This window comes from Crocuta crocuta, unplaced genomic scaffold (genome assembly GCF_008692635.1).
Source record: "Crocuta crocuta isolate KB4526 unplaced genomic scaffold, BGI_CrCroc_1.0 scaffold179, whole genome shotgun sequence".
NCBI classification, from domain to species: Eukaryota; Metazoa; Chordata; class Mammalia; order Carnivora; family Hyaenidae; genus Crocuta; species Crocuta crocuta.
This window is the reverse complement of record NW_027551568.1, coordinates 369,482-385,304: the sequence shown is the minus strand read 5'-3', so window position 1 is coordinate 385,304 and position 15,823 is coordinate 369,482. Positions and strand designations below refer to the sequence as shown.

Below are 15,823 nucleotides of genomic sequence, written 5' to 3'. Positions count from 1 at the left end.
CGGCACACTGCCTCCTCTCCGGCTCCGTCTTCACCTCCAGCAAGGGCGCTCTGCCCAGCTGCCCCCATCACTCACCTGGCTGTGACGAGCTCCAGCAGCCAGTGGGTCCGGACCTGCTCGATGCCACCGTGAGGGACAGCGCCCACGTAGGCCAGGTTGAGCTGCTGGTCCCAGCTGAGGTCATACTGGTCAGCCTGGCTGTGGGGCAGTGGGGGACTGGGGACAGAACAAGGGGGAGTGGGCATCAGTCCCAGGGGCGGGACCGCCAAACGCCGCTGCACCTACCAACCCGGGCCCCAGGTTGCCCAGGACCCCAGTCTCCAGCAGCTGGACCGGGAGTGTCTGCCGATGAACTTTACCGTCCCTGATGTAATAAAATGGGCTCTAGCGCCAGGAACGTTACCGAGGCTCGTGTTTACGGAGGTCGGAGGGTCCCTGAGGAGAGAGGGCCAAATCCCAGCAGCCTGCTCTCTGTCCCACCAGCCGGGTGATCTCAGCTGCAGGCGTGACAGGCAGCGCGTGGGAGCCACGGGGAGGGAGGGCAGGAGGGGGACAGGCAGACACGGGGTGGGGGCGTGAGGACGGGGAGGGGAGGCAGCTGGGGCTGCCCCTCGGGAGGGGCCTGGACTGCCCCCAGCGGCCACCGGCAAAATCAGGGCGCGTCCGCAGGCCCCCACCGCTCGCGGCACCCACGGCGAAGCCCCGGGCGCACGCGGACGCCGCGCGGCTCGGGCCCACAGGGAAAACCGCAGTCGGACGGCAGGGCGCCGCCGCGAGGAAGGAGGCGCTCCAGCGTCGCCGTCGCAGCAGCGCGCCTCCCGCGAGCAAGGGGTCCGGGGAGCCCGCGGGNGCGTCCGCCGTCCCGGGCTGGGCGTGAGCCGTCGTCCTGGGCGTGCTTTGCCTGGTTGCCCTGGAGGCCGGGAAGTAGCCCGGTGCGCGGGTCGGGCGGCCGCTTGAAGGCTCAGACCCGTGATGGCGGGACAACGGGCTCAGGTGGTCAGATGTGGGACACATTTGGGAGGTGAACGCTAGGCCCTACGACGCACTGGATGCGGGGGTGGGAGGAAGCAGCGGAGTCAGAGGTGGCCCCCTGGGGCTTCGGCCTGGCACAGCAGAGGGAGAGCGGCAGCTGTAGTCGGGGCGCCTGGGGGCTCAGTCCTTGAGTTCCCCGCCTGGCTCCGCGCTGACCGCTCGGAGCCTGGAGCTGCTTCGGATTCCACGTCTCCCTCCCTCTCTGCCCCTCCCACATACTCCTGTCTCTCTCTCAAAAATAAACACATTAAAAGAATTTATTTATTTATTTATTTTTTAATGTTTTTTATATATTTCTAGGAGAGAGAGAGAGAGAGAGAGAGCGTGAGCAGGGGAGGGTCAGAGAGAGAGGGAGTCACAGACTGAAACAGGCTCCAGGCTCTGAGCTGGCAGTCAGCACAGAGCCCGACGCGGGGCTCGAACCCACGAACCGCGAGATCATGACCTAAGCGAAAGTCGGACGCTTAACCGACTAAGCCACCCAGGCGCCCCTAAAAGAATTTAAAAAAACAAAACAAAAAGGAAGCAGGTGTGGTCGGGGACAAGCTGGCTCTGAGGAGCCACGTGGACGTGTCTAACAGCTGGGTGGCCTGGCCTGGTGTGGGGGCAGGTGGCCTGCGGGCGCTATGCGTACACTGGGCAAGTCAGACGGTACTGCGTCTTCAAATCCCAGAAGTCCCACCTCCCCGTGAAAACCCTCTGCCGGCACCACCCTCCCCCACGACAGAACCCAACGTGCCAGCCTCTTCGGTTGGTGACACAAACTGTATTTGAAGAGAAAAGAGCTGGGATCTTCTAAAAGTGATGAAAGATGTCCAGCGACAGAATCAAGAAGTGTCGCGAAGCCCAAGAGGAAAGGCACGAACAGCGGAACCGAGCATGTGGTGGCAAAGCCCCAGAGCCGGGGACCCTGGCGCCTCCTCAGAGCACATGGACTCCAACAGACGCGAAGACCGCAGAGTCCCGGAAGTAGCAACTGGTAAGCTAGAGTCCTAAACCAGCAAGAAGTGTACTTCAAGAGAGAAGGTCAAATAAAGACTTTTTGGAGAACTGAAGTCTGAGGGCATCGGTCACCGCTGGCCGTCACTTAAGGAAATGGTAACTGGTGTCCTTCAAGTGGAAGAACCACCCAGCAGGCCCAGAGGTACGGAAGGAAGGGTATGTAGCATATAAATCTAATGGGGAGTGATTTGTAAAACAATAGCGGCCCATCTTCTAGGGCTTAGATACACCAGAGAATTCAGGTGCACGATGATAACACGGTAACACGGAAGCTGTGAGCAGCAGACGCAGTGTGAGCAGCTGGCCCACTGCGGTGTCCACGCCTCGTCCCCAGCACCTCTGAGAGTGACCTTACGCGGTGAAGGGACTTGCAGGTGTATTAGGCTAAGGATCTGGAGGTGGTGAGATGATCTGGGATGATCCNACTTGACAGGGAGGAGTCTGAGTAAAGACCCCAGGAGAGATGGAGAGATTTTAAGATTGTTCTAAAGCATGTGCTCAGGATTTATTGTCACCTGGTATCTGAGACGGGGAAGTGATTGCCGTGAGGGACGAAGTTCATACAGATCCCAAGAAGCAGGAGGCCGGACGCGCAGCTCAGTGGCACCCAGAGACGCGAGGGGTGGGGGACACAGCCCAGGGCCCCACCCGCCGCGCTCCGGTACACAGACGCTGGGCGCGGCTCCTCTTAACGCACAGGGAAGGGCAGTGGGGAAACTTTTAAAGTTGGTGCAGAAGTGTGAGTTGGGCAAAGGGCCCTTCATCAAGGGACTTTAAGGCCTGGGGCAAGACAGTGACAAAGTAGCGTCAGTTTATCGGGCTGGGAAGTGAGAGTGAGGAGACCCTGACGTGTCTCAGTGAAAGTGGCTCTGTGGAGCGTGTCAGGGACATGGCAAGTGACGTGTGTCTGTTACTGTGTTGTAACGTCCGTAACTCCAAAGGGAATGAGTATGTCTTGGCCGGAACTCGCACTGTGGCCTTGGCCCAGCTGGAGACGTGTGATTCTAAGTCGTAGTCTTGGCATATGTGAGGCAAGAGGTGCCCAGCGTTCTTTACTCTTGAGCGCACAGTTTAGGCAACGGCCACGGGAAGACGGGCCGCCATTGGCCGGCGCATCACTGCCTATTGGACTGCGTGCGGTCTGGCCAGAGTGCTGGCCCTTGGGTCCGTCCCTGCTGAGGGACGCCCTGGCAGCCGAGCTCCGCTGGGTGCCGCCACACGTGGTGGCTGGTGGCGCTGTTGGCATGGCCCGCCGGCTCCCGGGGTTCCGCGTCCCATCCGGCTCCGGGACGGCCGGGGTCTGGGGAGGAACGTGTTGCCAGCCAAACCCAACACGACCGAGAGCTGTTGACCCTGCGTCCTAATGACTCTGCCCCAGGACCCTTGGAGGAGAGCGGGGGCTGGGGTCGGGGTGGCGGGACGGGGCAGCGCCCACGGGCAGCCCAGGGATGAGCACCGGGTCCTTCCGGGGGTGGCAGTGGCTGCGGCCGATCGGTCGCTGAAACAGGCACGGAGCCAGACGTCCGAGGTCGTGCGGCGCTCACACTAACGGACCGGCCTGGGCACTCACTGGGTGTGCAAATCCGCCATCAGTCCCTCAGGTTTTCCAGGTGACAGAACAGGCACACTTGGGCCTGTGTTTTCTCCCCGATGTCGTCTTTTTCTTTCTTTTCTCCCCTCTTTTTTTCCCCTCCGCATTTGAGGCTTTTCATTCCTGCGTCTGGAGGCCTGGGGGAAGCGGCGGGAAGGGCCTGCGGTGGCCTCTCCCTGGGACGGGCCCCAACCGTAGCAGCCACCTTTCCCGTTTCTTCTCTTCGGCAGAATCTTAGTTTTTCCTCTTTTTAAAAAGTATTGTTTAGGGGCGCCTGGGTGGCTTAGTCGGTTAAGCGCCTGACTTTCACTTAGGTCATGATCTCGTGGTTCGTGGGTTCGAGCCCCGCGTCGGGCTCTGTGCTGACTGCCAGCTCAGAGCCTGGAGCCTATTTCAGAGTCTGTATCTCCCTCTCTCTCTGACCCTCCCCTGCTCACGCTGTCTCTCTCTCTCTCCTAGAAATAAAAAAAAAAAAAGTATTGTTTAATTTAAAAAATGTTTTTAATGTTTATTTGTTTTTGAGAAAGAGAGAGAGAGAGAGAGCATGAACAAGGGAGGGGCAGAGAGAGAGGGAGACACAGAATCCGAAGTAGCTCCAGGCTCCGAGCTGTCAGCACAGAGCCTGACGTGGGGCTTGAACCCAGGAACCAGGACATCATGACCTGAGCCGAAGTCGAGCGCTCAGTCGACAGCCCTCCAGGCGCCCCTTTCCCTCTTAAACAAAATCTGGCTTGTATCTCTAGGCAGGTAAAAACTTTTTCCCCTTGACTGTTTTTGCTTATTTTCTCCACTCTCGATGCTCTGGCATTTAGGGCCCTGGGCCCGGAGAGGGCCTTTGTTGCAGACGAACCAAGCAGAACCCGCACCCCCAACCCACCCTTCATCTGCCTCACACACCAAGCCAACACCCCCCCACCAGTCACCCCACTCTAGCCTAGGCCTGTGGAAATCGTCCAGCTACCCAACCCTAACGTACTCTCTGGGCCTGCTGCCTGCCCGTCCCTTCCCTCGAAGAGCCCAGTGAGGGTCCTGGGCCACGTTCCCTTTGCTTCTGCTCCTCCTTCCCGACCCCTACTGGTGCCCCCCCCCCAGCCCCGCTTGCTGGGAACCCCCTCTCTTGGGAAATGTGAGTAATTATCCTTTCAGACAGTCGTTCCCATTTCTGTCCCTTACGTATCTGATTAAAACAAATCCTGGGTACAAACTTCAGAGCAAAGATGCTCTACTTTGATGACGGAGGAACGGGTCATGAGCACAGGAAGGCGAGGAGCACAGCTCAGAAGGTGGAGCAGGCCGGCCGGCGGCCTCTGAAGGGAGCATGGTCCTGCCCACCCCTTGAGCACATGCAGAGGGATTCTGTCATCAGATCAGGACCGTAGAGCCACTGGCGGAGACCGCGTGGCACCGGCCAAAGATGGGCAGGGCACCACAGGCCCACACAGTGGCATGGACTCAGACACGGCCTTGGTCATACGGTCATCTGGTTTCATACAGTTTGCAGCANCGTGGTTCTGGGGAGGGGGAGGCTTCTTAGGATCTGGTCAAGGGGAAGCTGAGCTGTGGAAACATCACTTAGGGCTTAGCTGAGTATATGTACGTCCTTCCTCGTCCCTTCCTTGCACAGCAAAGGTAAATGCCACACACCCTGGCACAGAAAACAGCTTCCAGAAACACCCTGGAAATTAGCCAAAAGGGGTGACTCACACGGACTTTTGGAGCGAGATTAAACATTCTGCTGATTTAACAGGAAATGCTGCCATCAAGATAACGTAGAGCCCTAACAGCCAGTGAGACGGGGACATGCTGTAAGGAGGTTCATCGGATCCGTAAGGGCATTTGCGATTAGTCACCACACAAGAAAATGCATCATCCCAAGACTTTCCAGCTTGTAAATGAAACAAACTTGTCAAAGTTCTCCCCAAATTTGACTGTAGTCTTAACAGTGGGTATGAGCTGTGAGTAATGAGTTGCCAAGTGAGGACTTTTGTAAAACAACAGTCACAATTTTGTTTTTAATCTGCTGTGTTAGAGACACTGCTCCCCTTTTCCTTTGTCCTTGGAAAGTAATATCACAAGGTTGTTACAAGAAGAGACGATAGGAACGGCTGGGGGCTCAGTCAGTTGAGCGTCTGACTTCGGTTCAGGTCATGATCTCACGGTTTGTGAGTTCAAGCCCCACGTTGGGCTCTGTGCTGACAGCTCAGAACCTACTTCAGATCCTCTGTCCCCCCGTCTCTCTGCTCCTCCCCTGCTTGTGCTCTCCCTCTCTCTCCCTCTCTCTCCCTCTCCCTCCCTCTCCCTCTCTCTCCCTCTCTCTCCCTCTCTCTCCCTCTCTCTCCCTCTCTCTCCCTCTCTCTCCCTCTCTCTCCCTCTCTCTCCCTCTCTCTCCCTCTCTCTCCCTCTCTCTCCCTCTCTCTCCCTCTCTCTCCCTCTCTCTCTCTCTCTCGAAAATAATAAACAATAAAAAGAAGAAAAGACAATGCAAACTGTAGATGAAAAATGTATCATAGTGGAGTACCACTCCAGTGGCCGGCTGACTGGCGTTTTCAGGCTATTTTTCAGGTTGTCATCTGTCAGCCCCAGAACCAGCTCCAGGAGGGCAGACCAGCCGGGCAGCACCTGGGGTGTGCAGTGGGTGCAGCTGCTGGACGAATGAAGGCCCCTCCCGGGACTGAGGGCCGGCACCCTCCACCTTCTCAGGACCCCGGCTCTGGCACTGCCCCCCCTCTCCGGCCCACGCCTGGACCCCCCTTCAGTCAACTAGGGCATATTACCCTCTCTGTCCTCCCTCGACAGGCCCCACACACATCCAGCCATTTTCTTGGGAGCGTGTGTGGTCACTATGCCCTGTCCTGGGACATTATTCTGCCCGGGCTGTGGCCCCCACCCTGCTGTGGCCCCCACCCTGCTGTGCCCCCCACCCTGTGTTTCTGCTCCTTTGGGACCCTGGGGCTCTACTCTTCCCCGCAGCCCCGAAACCCTCCCTGCAGCCTGTGCTCATCCTGCCCCGGTGGGTGCCTCGCTGGAGGATACCCCAGGAAGGCATGGCTGGACCAGATGGGTCCCCCCAAAAGCCCCTTGGCCCACAGTGCCCAGCTCGGCCGTGGGCATTGCAGTCTGCGGTCAGGCCCACAGAAGCAGGGCCCGCAGAGTGCCGGCAGGAGATGGGGTCAGGGTGACCTTTGTGGACACGTCCCCTACATGTCCCCAGAGCCGCCTTGACAAGACAGAGCTGTGCGAGCTCCGGAGGCCCCTTCAGGGAGCCAGCCGTGTGCGTGGAACTCACTGCTTTCCCTGGGAGTGTGGTGGTGGCGGGTCCTTCCTACCGGGAAGGAGCTGAGGGGGTCTCGAAAGCACCAGACGGGAGCCAGCGGCCAGGGCCCGGCGGGAGGGAGGCTGGCCCCTCAGGCTTCCACCTGGAGAGCTGGTGCAAAGGGGTGCCATCTGGGAACAGGCAGGGCGGCGACATCAGCGTGGGGAGGGGGGATGCAGGCCGTGGCTGTTGCTGGCCTGGACCCTCATGAGGTCCCCATCTGCGCTGAGGACCCGGCCGGGGCCTGTGGGTACTCGGGGTGAGGCAGGGCCCACGCGTGCGAAGACAGGGGACGGGGTCGTCCACGCACAGCTGGCGGAGACACGCAGGGGAGGCAGGCCTTGGCTCCCGACCCCACCCTTGGGTCCCTGAGCAGGGCCGCGTGCTCGCCCGGCCGCCCCGCGCTGCGGCGAACCGCTGGCGGGACCCCGGTGCCGCGTGGGGGGTGTACGCCTGCGCAGGCGCGGGTCCGGGCGCTGCAGGTTGTCGGGCGGCTGCGTGCGCGGAACGCGTTCCCGACTCCGGGCGCAGGCCGAGCCCAGNCAGGCGCCAGGCCCCCAGGCCCCGCCGCGACTGGCCACAGCTTCCGGAAGGTGACGCTAACTAAGCCCACCTTCTGCCACCTCTGCTCCGACTTCATCTGGGGGTTGGCCGGCTTCCTGTGCGACGGTGAGCGCCCGCGACCCCATCACAGACCCCAGGCCCCGGCCCAGAATGGGCTCCTCACCTCTGACCATTCCGAGCGAAGGCCTCTTCAGGACAGAGCCCCTTGCCCTACAGGGCAGGATCGTGCTGGCCCCAGAACCTCTTCCAGGGGCTCGAGAGCGTCAGGTGGTCGTGGCCCCTTCCCCAGGACTGGGGGTCTCAGGAAAACGCTGCTCCCTGGGCTTCCTCACTTGGGCTGGGATTCAATGGGAGAAGAGCATGTGGGCTGCGTGGGGCAGGTGCCGTGACTGGGGGATGAGACCAGTTCACCCTGAGCTGGTGGGACTGCGCTGGGACGCTCACTGACCTCAGCTGGGGCAGCAAAGGCAGCAGTGTGGACAGGCAGCGCTGATCTGGGCCACTGGCTCCTGTGTCTGTCTTGCCCTGCATGCAAACTGCTGCCCGCAGGGGCCGAGTGCGGCATGCCCCAGCAGGGCTCCCCCCTAGCTGCCAAGCTGGCTGGCTGGCTGGCTGGGCTTGGAGGCCCTCCCTCCTCTGGCGCTCGGGCAGAGAGGGTGCAGGCTTCCAGGGTCTGCTCTCTCGGGGTCCTGCTCCCTCTGGCAAGGGCAGGTAGGTGGGCCCGGGGCCACAGCTGCCCAGGGCTGTGGAAGGCGGCAGGTGGAGAGCCTTTGCTCCACTCAGGAAGACAGGCTTCTGGCCGCGGGGACAGAGGGGCCACTTAAGGTTTACAGAAAAGGCTTGACCAGGTAGAGGCGACTGGATCTCTCACGTGGGATGCCTTCTTTCTGCCAAAGAAAATGGCGTGGTTGACCTGACCCCCCAGTGCTGCACCAGGCGGCCTGGCCAGCTGGCCTGGGGGGAGTCACCCCTGATTTCTCTCGTATCAGAAACACTGCAGCGCCCCACCTTCTCCCAGGCCGAGACTCAGCTGAGGTGGGAGACATGCATGTGCAGGCTGAGTCAGCTCCAGGTCAGAGGCTAGACTGCACCTCCTCTCATGGATGTGACCCCCTACAAGCAGGGCTCTGGGTCTAAGGGGTGAAGCAGCTCGTGGAGAGAGGCGGGGCTTTGGGGCTGATGTGGCGGCCTTCACTGGGCAGCTGTGTGGACGCCCTCCCCCTGCCTCTGTGGAGAACGGGACGGCAGTTTTGGTAAGCAGAGGGACCAGGCAAGGATGTGGGAGCAAGAGCCTCCTCCCCGGGCAGGGAGCACCCAGGATGTGGGATGTGGGGTGATCAGGCACTACCTCCACCGGCCAGAGGAGGGAGCTGGACAGCACTGGTTTGGGTGCCCTGCCTCCGCCTCCCCACCTCTTCCCTCTGACCCCGGCCCGCTGTGGTGTTTCTGAAGCCTGGACTCCGGGCTGCCCTCGCCGGCCTCCTTCTGGGGATCAGGCAGGTGGGGTTACAGCGGGTGAGGTGGTGGTGTCTCAGGGCCCCTGTGGTCACACTTCGCACTAGGCCGTGTTGGGAAGTGAGTCCCTCTGCCGCCTCCCGCTTCCCAGCCCCCAGCAACCTTGTCCATCCCATCCTACGCCAGAGGGGCCAGCCCGGNCGGCCTTAGTCTGGCTGCGCTCTCTGGCCTCCGTCTCAGTGGCCGCCCCTGCCTCCCCAGGATGGCTGGCCCCCTGGAGCACAGCACATGTCTGAGCACTCGCTGCCTTTGGAGCCTCGGGCAGGGACGGGTGCAGCCACCGCTCGGCTGGCCCTCTGCCTGCCGCGGGCTCCTGGCCCATCACAAACTGGCTCTGGTCTCAGCAGGCACGTGATGTGCGGGAGGGGTGATTGCGGGTATTTAGAGTTGGGGGGTGAGGGAAGGATGTCCTTGGTGAAGCTGGTCTGGGGGTTGTGCAGATGCCCGCTTGCCTGCCTGCCCCTCAGGACCAGCAGAGTGGAAAGAGAGCTGGCCTGGTGCAAGGGGCAGGGGCCGCTCTCAGGACTCGAGGACACGCCGTCAGCCCTGCTGTGGGCTCTCTGGGCGTGAGAGGTGGGGTGGGAAAGAGGCTCAGGGTGTCCACGGTGCTTCCGGGGATTGCCATGCCCTCTCTCTGCCCCTACGAGTGTGGAGATGGTGGGAATCCCTTTCCCCTTTATTCAGGGCTGGGTTAGAGCTAGGGGGTGGGCTGCGGTGACTCACCCCATCCTGACCCCTCAGCTCGGCAGAGCGGGCCTGTCGCGGTGGGTGCACTGCCACGGCCCTTGGTGGTTCTGCTGGCCAAGGCTTCCCTTCTGCATGCCAAGCCCTGGGGTCTTTTGATTCCTGGCGGGATGGGGCCCGACTCATGTGGCTCTCACCCCACAGTCTGCAACTTTATGTCCCACGAGAAGTGCCTGAAGCACGTGAAGACCCCCTGTTCGAGTGTGGCGCCCAGCCTGGTCCGAGTGCGTACGGGGTGCAGGCTAGCGCCCTGCGGGGGGTGTGGGGGGCGGGGGGGAGGCCGTGGCGGCAGGTCCTGGGCCAGGAGTCAGCTGGCTAGCCGGATGGGGTGGGTGGGAGCGCACCTTTGTACTGGTTTGGGTCCCGAGGATGCTGACCGCATCCCTGCTTGGGAGTCCCTCCCGGGCACCAGCCCGGCCTCGCTTCCTGCTGGTTGTGACCCCTCCCGCTCTGAGGTCCCTGGCGCCTGGCACTGCCCCTTTGCCTGTTGGTGGGCCTCTGTCTGTGTGCCCTGCATCCAAGTGGCCCCAAATATATCATGGGGGTGGGGGGAACAGGCCTGGCGGAAGCAGCCAGTGCCCGGGCTTCCTGCACAGTACGGCCGAACCAGGCCTGGGGGCCCGGGCAGGTCCAGCACGGACGTTCTCTGCAGAGGGGGCCGCCTGACCTCAGGGCAGCCGGGAGCAGCCTGCCCGTGGACAGTGCGGCACCTGGAGACGTGGGCATGCTGGGCAGTCCCAGCAGGACCCCTGGGGGGCACAGAGGGGCTGGGGAGGAGCGGGGCGACTGTAGGGGTCAGGCAGCTGCTGTGGGTGGCCCTGGGGGCTCTCTGGGATGTAGAGGACTAGGCCTGGGGGCCTGGATGGGCACCAGGGTTCGGGGGAGGGCACTGGTGGGCAGGCCCCGGGCTGAGGCGGAGCTCTGCTCCCTCTAGGTCCCAGTGGCCCACTGCTTTGGCCCCCGAGGGCTCTACAAGCGCAGGTTCTGCGCCGTGTGCCGCAAGGGCCTGGAGGCGCCCGCGCTGCGCTGCGAAGGTACCGCCCAGCCTGCCTGGCTGCCCTCAGGTCCCGGCCCCTCACCGGGGTCCCGGTCTCCCTGGGGCCCGGTGGCTGGGGGAGGTGGGGTGGCGCCCTGGGCACTGCTGCGGGGGCACGTCTGTGGGTCTGGAGCTGTCTGCAGAGGGAGGCAGGTGCAAGGGGCCAGGTAGGGAGCCGTGAGGAAACGGCGGGGGGTGGGGGCACTGAGCCTGCCCCGCACTTGGAGAAGGAAGAGGAAGTGTGTCCAGAGCATGAGGCCTGGACCCAGCCTTGGCAGAGATGCCGGCCAGAAGGCGGCGAGAGGCCCTTAACCCTGCCCACCCCCCAGTGTGTGAGCTGCACGTTCACCCCGACTGTGTGCCCTTCGCCTGCNCCTGCCCCTGCCCCCCGCCCCCCGGAATCAGATGCACGTCTCTCGCGCCCAGGCAAGCAGACCCTGAAGATCTTTGACGGCAACGATGCCCTGCAGCGAAACCACTTTCGCGTCATCACTGTCCCCCGCCTGGCCAGGGGCGAGGAGGTGCTGGTAAGAGCCACCACGGGGCCCGCTCGTGGGAGCGCTTCGTGGCGTCCACGGCCCTGGCTCCTGCCCACATCCGGCCCCCACCCCGCAGGAGGCGGCGCTGCGGGCTTACTACGTCCCCGAGGACCCTCGAGACTTTGAGCTGCAGGCGCTGCCCCAGCCCGTGCCGACCGGTGACTCCGGGGCGCGGGGAAGGCCCTGGAGCGGTGGGATTGCAGAGGAGGAGGGCGGCAGAGGCCCTGGCGCCCGAGAGGCCGCGCCCGAGGCCTGGATCATCCGCGCCCTGCCCCACGCCCAGGAGGTCCTGAAGGTCTACCCTGCCTGGCTCAAGTGAGACCCAGGCCCGAGGCCCAGGGTCCGCCAGCGGGAGTCGGGAGGGGCGGGGGCCGGGGGACCCAGGCTCCTGAGCGTGTTCCCTGCAGGGTGGGTGTGGCCTACGTGTCCGTCCGCGTGACCGCACGGAGCACTGCCCGGGCCGTGGTGCTGGAGGTCCTTCCGCTGCTCGGGTGCCAGGTACGTAGGCCGTGGGCCTGGCCAGCCTCCTGGGCCCGGCTGCCCTGTGTGAAGGTCCTGGGGGAGTGGGCAGTCCAGGCCTGACGCCCCAAACTCCGCCCTCCCCTTCCCCCGCAGGCCGAGGGTCCGGAGAGCTTCCAGCTGGTGGAGGTGCTCATGGGTAGCAGGCAAGGTGAGTGGGTGGCCTGCAGGCCACGCCTCCAGCGACCTGCCGCTGGGGCGCCCCCAGGTCTCAGCGCAGCTGTTGGCAGAGGCGCGCCCGGCACCCGGTGCTGACAGGCCCTCCTCTCACCCTTGCAGTCCAGCGGACGGTGCTGCCGGACGACGAACCCCTGCTCGACCGGCTTCGTGACATCCGGCAGGTCATTGGGTGTGAATGCTGGTCCCCGAGGAGCTGCCGGGCTTCGGCCGCGGCCTCTGCCTCACAGTGAGGGTCTGCCCCCAGGATGCCATGTTCATCCTGGCTGGCGGTGCCACCCCCGGGGCCTGGCAGGTCTGTCTGCGACCTAATGTCACCTGTTCCGGAAGGTGGGGTCTAGAGGCACAGACACCCCCCCGCCCCGAGATGAGTGGCTTGTCCCAAGGGAGGAAGCCTGCGTGTTCCTCCTCTCCTTTTCTGTTCACCCCGGGGGCGGAGGGTGGAGGGGCCCGGCCGCGGGGTGCTGTCCCTAGTGCTCGGCTCAGCACCGCGCCCCCTCCCTGCAGACGTCCGTGCGGCAGATGAGCCAGACGCGGTTCTACGTGGCTGAGAGCAGAGCCGTGGCCCCGCACGTCTGCCTGTTTGTCGGTGGCCTGCCTCCTGGCCTGTCCGCCCAGGAGTATGGCAGCCTGCTGGACGAGGCCGTGGCCACCAAAGGTGTGGCTGCCCGGGCTGACCTGGGGCTGCTGGCCACTGGCAGCTGGGGTTCAGGGAGCGGGCCAGTGTGCCAAGGCCGGGTTCTCCTGTCCCCTCCTCCCCCGCTCCTCGCTGCCTGAGCCTTCGCCAAGCTGATTCCCACTCGATGGGTCTCCGTTCTCACCTCTAGGGCCCAGACTGCTCACCTCCGTCAAGGGGTTTCTGACTCCTGAAGTCCAGTCTCTGCCTTTCCTNGCGGGTCGCACCCTGGGGGGCAGGGCCTCCCCTGACGGCAGCCTGTCTTTGCAGCCGGCCTGGTGTCCATGAGCCACGTCTACTCCTCCCAAGGTGAGACTCCTCCGTGGGCCGTGATCAGACTTGGCCAAAGGGCATTCCCTGCAGTTAGATGGAAAGGCCTGTCCTTGCTTTCGAGTTTCACTTTGCTTAGCACCTGACCTTTTTCTTGGGGAACCACAGGCGAGAGAAACATTTGTTTGTCCCTCCCCCTCCCCCCCGCCACCCCTGCCTCCTGACTGTGACACAAGCTAAAACGTGACTGAGGCACAGACGACGTATTCTCCAAAACCTTTTCTGCCCTTGGGTTTGCATCTTTTTTTACGGAAACTTCAGGTCTACCCAGAAGGGGGAGGAGTCATTACCATGAGCCCCACATCCCTTCTATGTTCTCAGTCGCATCACTGTTCTCTGTTCTTGTGGGGCCCCCCACCCCAAAACATGGGTCCCAGTGGGCTCGGTGGCCCGGGGATGAGTGTCCCTAGCCACTCCACCCTGCCTCCTGCTGGTCTCCGCTTCACCCACCTACCACATCCTGTCCCTGAGCCTGGCCGTCTCTAAAGGTCCCACAGGGAGGGTGGCCCTGCATCATGTGGGTGCCGTCGGATGGCCGGAGCCCGGGTCCCTTCTGGCTGTGGGACGAGGTGAGGCTCTGGCCTGAGCCTACGCTGTACCTGCTGCAGGTGCAGTGGTGCTGGACGTGGCCTGCTTTGCGGAGGCTGAGCGGCTGTACATGCTGGTCAGGGACACAGCTGTGCAGGGCCGGCCGCTCACTGCCCTGGTGCTTCCAGACGTGCTGGTGAGTGGGTGCTGTGGGGCACACCTGGGGAGGCGTGGCTCCCACCACCGGTTTGTCTGACACGCAGAGTGGTGGCCAAATTCACACCAAGGGAGGAGCCTGAGGTCCCCGGGTGAGAGGCCTGCATGGTGGCTGATGGGCAGAGGACCACAGGACTCGGCTCCGGCCCCATAGTGGCTGCCTCCTGAGGGCTGTGTGTGCAGATGTGCTGCCAGGCCCTTGCCTTCTCTGGGGTCGCTGGGTCCTGGCCCCACACCGCCTGCTTGGGAGGAAGCCTGGGGACCCCCGCTATCACACTGGGCTACCTCCTGCCAGTAGGGGGGGCTCCCTGACTTGGGAGGCTGTGTCCAGAAGACTGAGCTGGGGGTGAGCGCAGGGCAGGGCAGGCCGGGCCCCACCCGAGGCTCCGCACGTCTGCAGTGCCCTCTGGTCCTCAGCCCTGTTGGCCCCCAGGGTCCCACCAGAGGGGTTTGTGGCTGCCCTGTCCCTGTACCCTAACTCCTGACCCCTGACCACGTGAAGCAGAATTAGCGCAGAGTGACCTCAGTGTCTCTAAGTGGGTGGGTGACTCGTCCTGGCTGCCCCCTCCGACCCTGAGCTCGGTCAGGACGGGGCGCCATCCCCGTCCTGATGAGGATGAAGCGTGTGCAGGTCAGGGCCTCCGAGAGCTGTCGCAGCCGGGTGGGAGGTGCCGACGCGCACTTGGTTTCCCGGCAGCTGCCTGCTTTGGGGTGAGCAGGTGACAGGACTCCAGGCAGCTTTCCCCTGTGGGTCACCTGTCACTCCCAAGCGGGTCCTTGGCCTTCAGCCATGGCCAGTCCTGTGCCTGTTACCCAGCACCTCCCACCGTGAGGACCCCAGACCCAGTGTAGGGACTCCAGTGCCCTCCCCACCCTCCCCACCGTGGGGACCTCCGCCCCCTGCCATGGCCTCCAGAACACGATTTTGAGCTCGGTTTGTTGGGAGGTGGACATTCGCCCCCAGGAGGCCCGGGGCCTCTCTGTGACCTGGCTGCTGGTCTTTGCCGTGTGGGGCAGTGGGGGCCCTGGGAGCCGAATTCCCCCCGGGGTGTGCGCCTGATGGCTCCAGGAGGGGCAAGTGGAGACCCACGTGGGGGTCCAGCCTGGGCTTCTGGGCTGTGTGGGTCAAGCAGCGGGCATGATCTGGGGACGAGTGCCACAGTTGGTGTGGCGTGCCCTTGTGCTCAGAGCTGCAGGCTGGCGGGCCTCATTTCTGCTCCGCTCGCTGGCCAGCAACTCTGGGTGCCACCTTTGCCGAGGGGGGTGCCCTGAGCAGTCAGTGGCAAGGGGGGGGTGGCCATGTGGGCCCCCGGGCCCCCAGTGTGCCCTCCTTGGGAGGGGGCTGGCTCCAGCCTGGAGGACTGTCACTGCCTGGACAGTGCCGTGGGGGACACCAGGCACTGCCTTCATGGGGCGGCCTTGAGAACCTGCCCTAACCCAGCGCCCCATCTGTCAGCACTTGAACCTGCCCCCAGACTGCTGCCCCCTTCTCGTGTTTGTGAACCCCAAGAGTGGAGGCCTCAAGGGCCGGGACCTGCTCTGCAGTTTCCGGAAGCTGCTGAACCCTCACCAGGTCTTTGAGCTGACCAATGGGGGGCCTCTTCCTGGGTGAGTATAGTGGTCCCCCGCTGGGCTGCTTAGTTCGGCAAGCCCCAGGAAGGATGCCTGCACATGCTCGTGAGAGGCCAGAGGGAACAGTTTGGGTTTCCATATCAGAACCCCCAAGGCCATTATGTGTGGGGGATGAGCTGCACCCCCCTTCTGCCCCAGGGCCACTGCTCCCTGCCCCCACCAGCTGTGCACCTGCATGGGAATGGCTGGTGGTAGAGCACTTCCTGTTTCCCTGTTGCCAGGTTCCACATGTTCTCCCAGGTGCCCTGCTTCCGGGTGCTGGTATGCGGTGGGGATGGCACTGTGGGTTGGGTGCTCGCTGCCCTGGAGGAGATGCGGCACCGTCTGGCCTGCCCAGAGCCTTCTGTGGCCATCCTGCCTCTGGGCACAGGTGGGGTCAGCCAGAACATCCCATGTTTCAGTCAAGGCC

General features: G+C 63.3%; 2 protein-coding genes across 2 annotated transcripts in view; one reads left to right on the top strand and one right to left on the bottom strand.

Annotated features, from left to right (window-relative positions):
- IDUA (alpha-L-iduronidase) overlaps positions 1-564 on the bottom strand; it is a 12,776-nt gene extending 12,212 nt beyond the window's left edge. Inside the window, 2 exon segments of the mRNA XM_077750470.1 lie at positions 76-216; positions 404-564. The gene's annotated coding sequence lies outside the window, so the exon portion shown is untranslated.
- Positions 565-7,111: 6,547 nt separating this feature from the next.
- Positions 7,112-15,823, top strand: part of DGKQ (diacylglycerol kinase theta) — an 11,853-nt gene continuing 3,141 nt past the window's right edge. The window contains exons 1-15 of the mRNA XM_077750582.1: positions 7,112-7,197; positions 7,315-7,607; positions 9,906-9,985; positions 10,696-10,795; positions 11,127-11,168; positions 11,224-11,324; positions 11,413-11,651; positions 11,744-11,834; positions 11,952-12,006; positions 12,135-12,196; positions 12,540-12,690; positions 12,979-13,017; positions 13,647-13,762; positions 15,239-15,390; positions 15,636-15,784. Of these exons, the coding sequence (XP_077606708.1) occupies positions 7,112-7,197; positions 7,315-7,607; positions 9,906-9,985; positions 10,696-10,795; positions 11,127-11,168; positions 11,224-11,324; positions 11,413-11,651; positions 11,744-11,834; positions 11,952-12,006; positions 12,135-12,196; positions 12,540-12,690; positions 12,979-13,017; positions 13,647-13,762; positions 15,239-15,390; positions 15,636-15,784 (1,756 nt within the window). The remainder of the gene's footprint in view (positions 7,198-7,314; positions 7,608-9,905; positions 9,986-10,695; positions 10,796-11,126; positions 11,169-11,223; positions 11,325-11,412; positions 11,652-11,743; positions 11,835-11,951; positions 12,007-12,134; positions 12,197-12,539; positions 12,691-12,978; positions 13,018-13,646; positions 13,763-15,238; positions 15,391-15,635; positions 15,785-15,823) is intronic.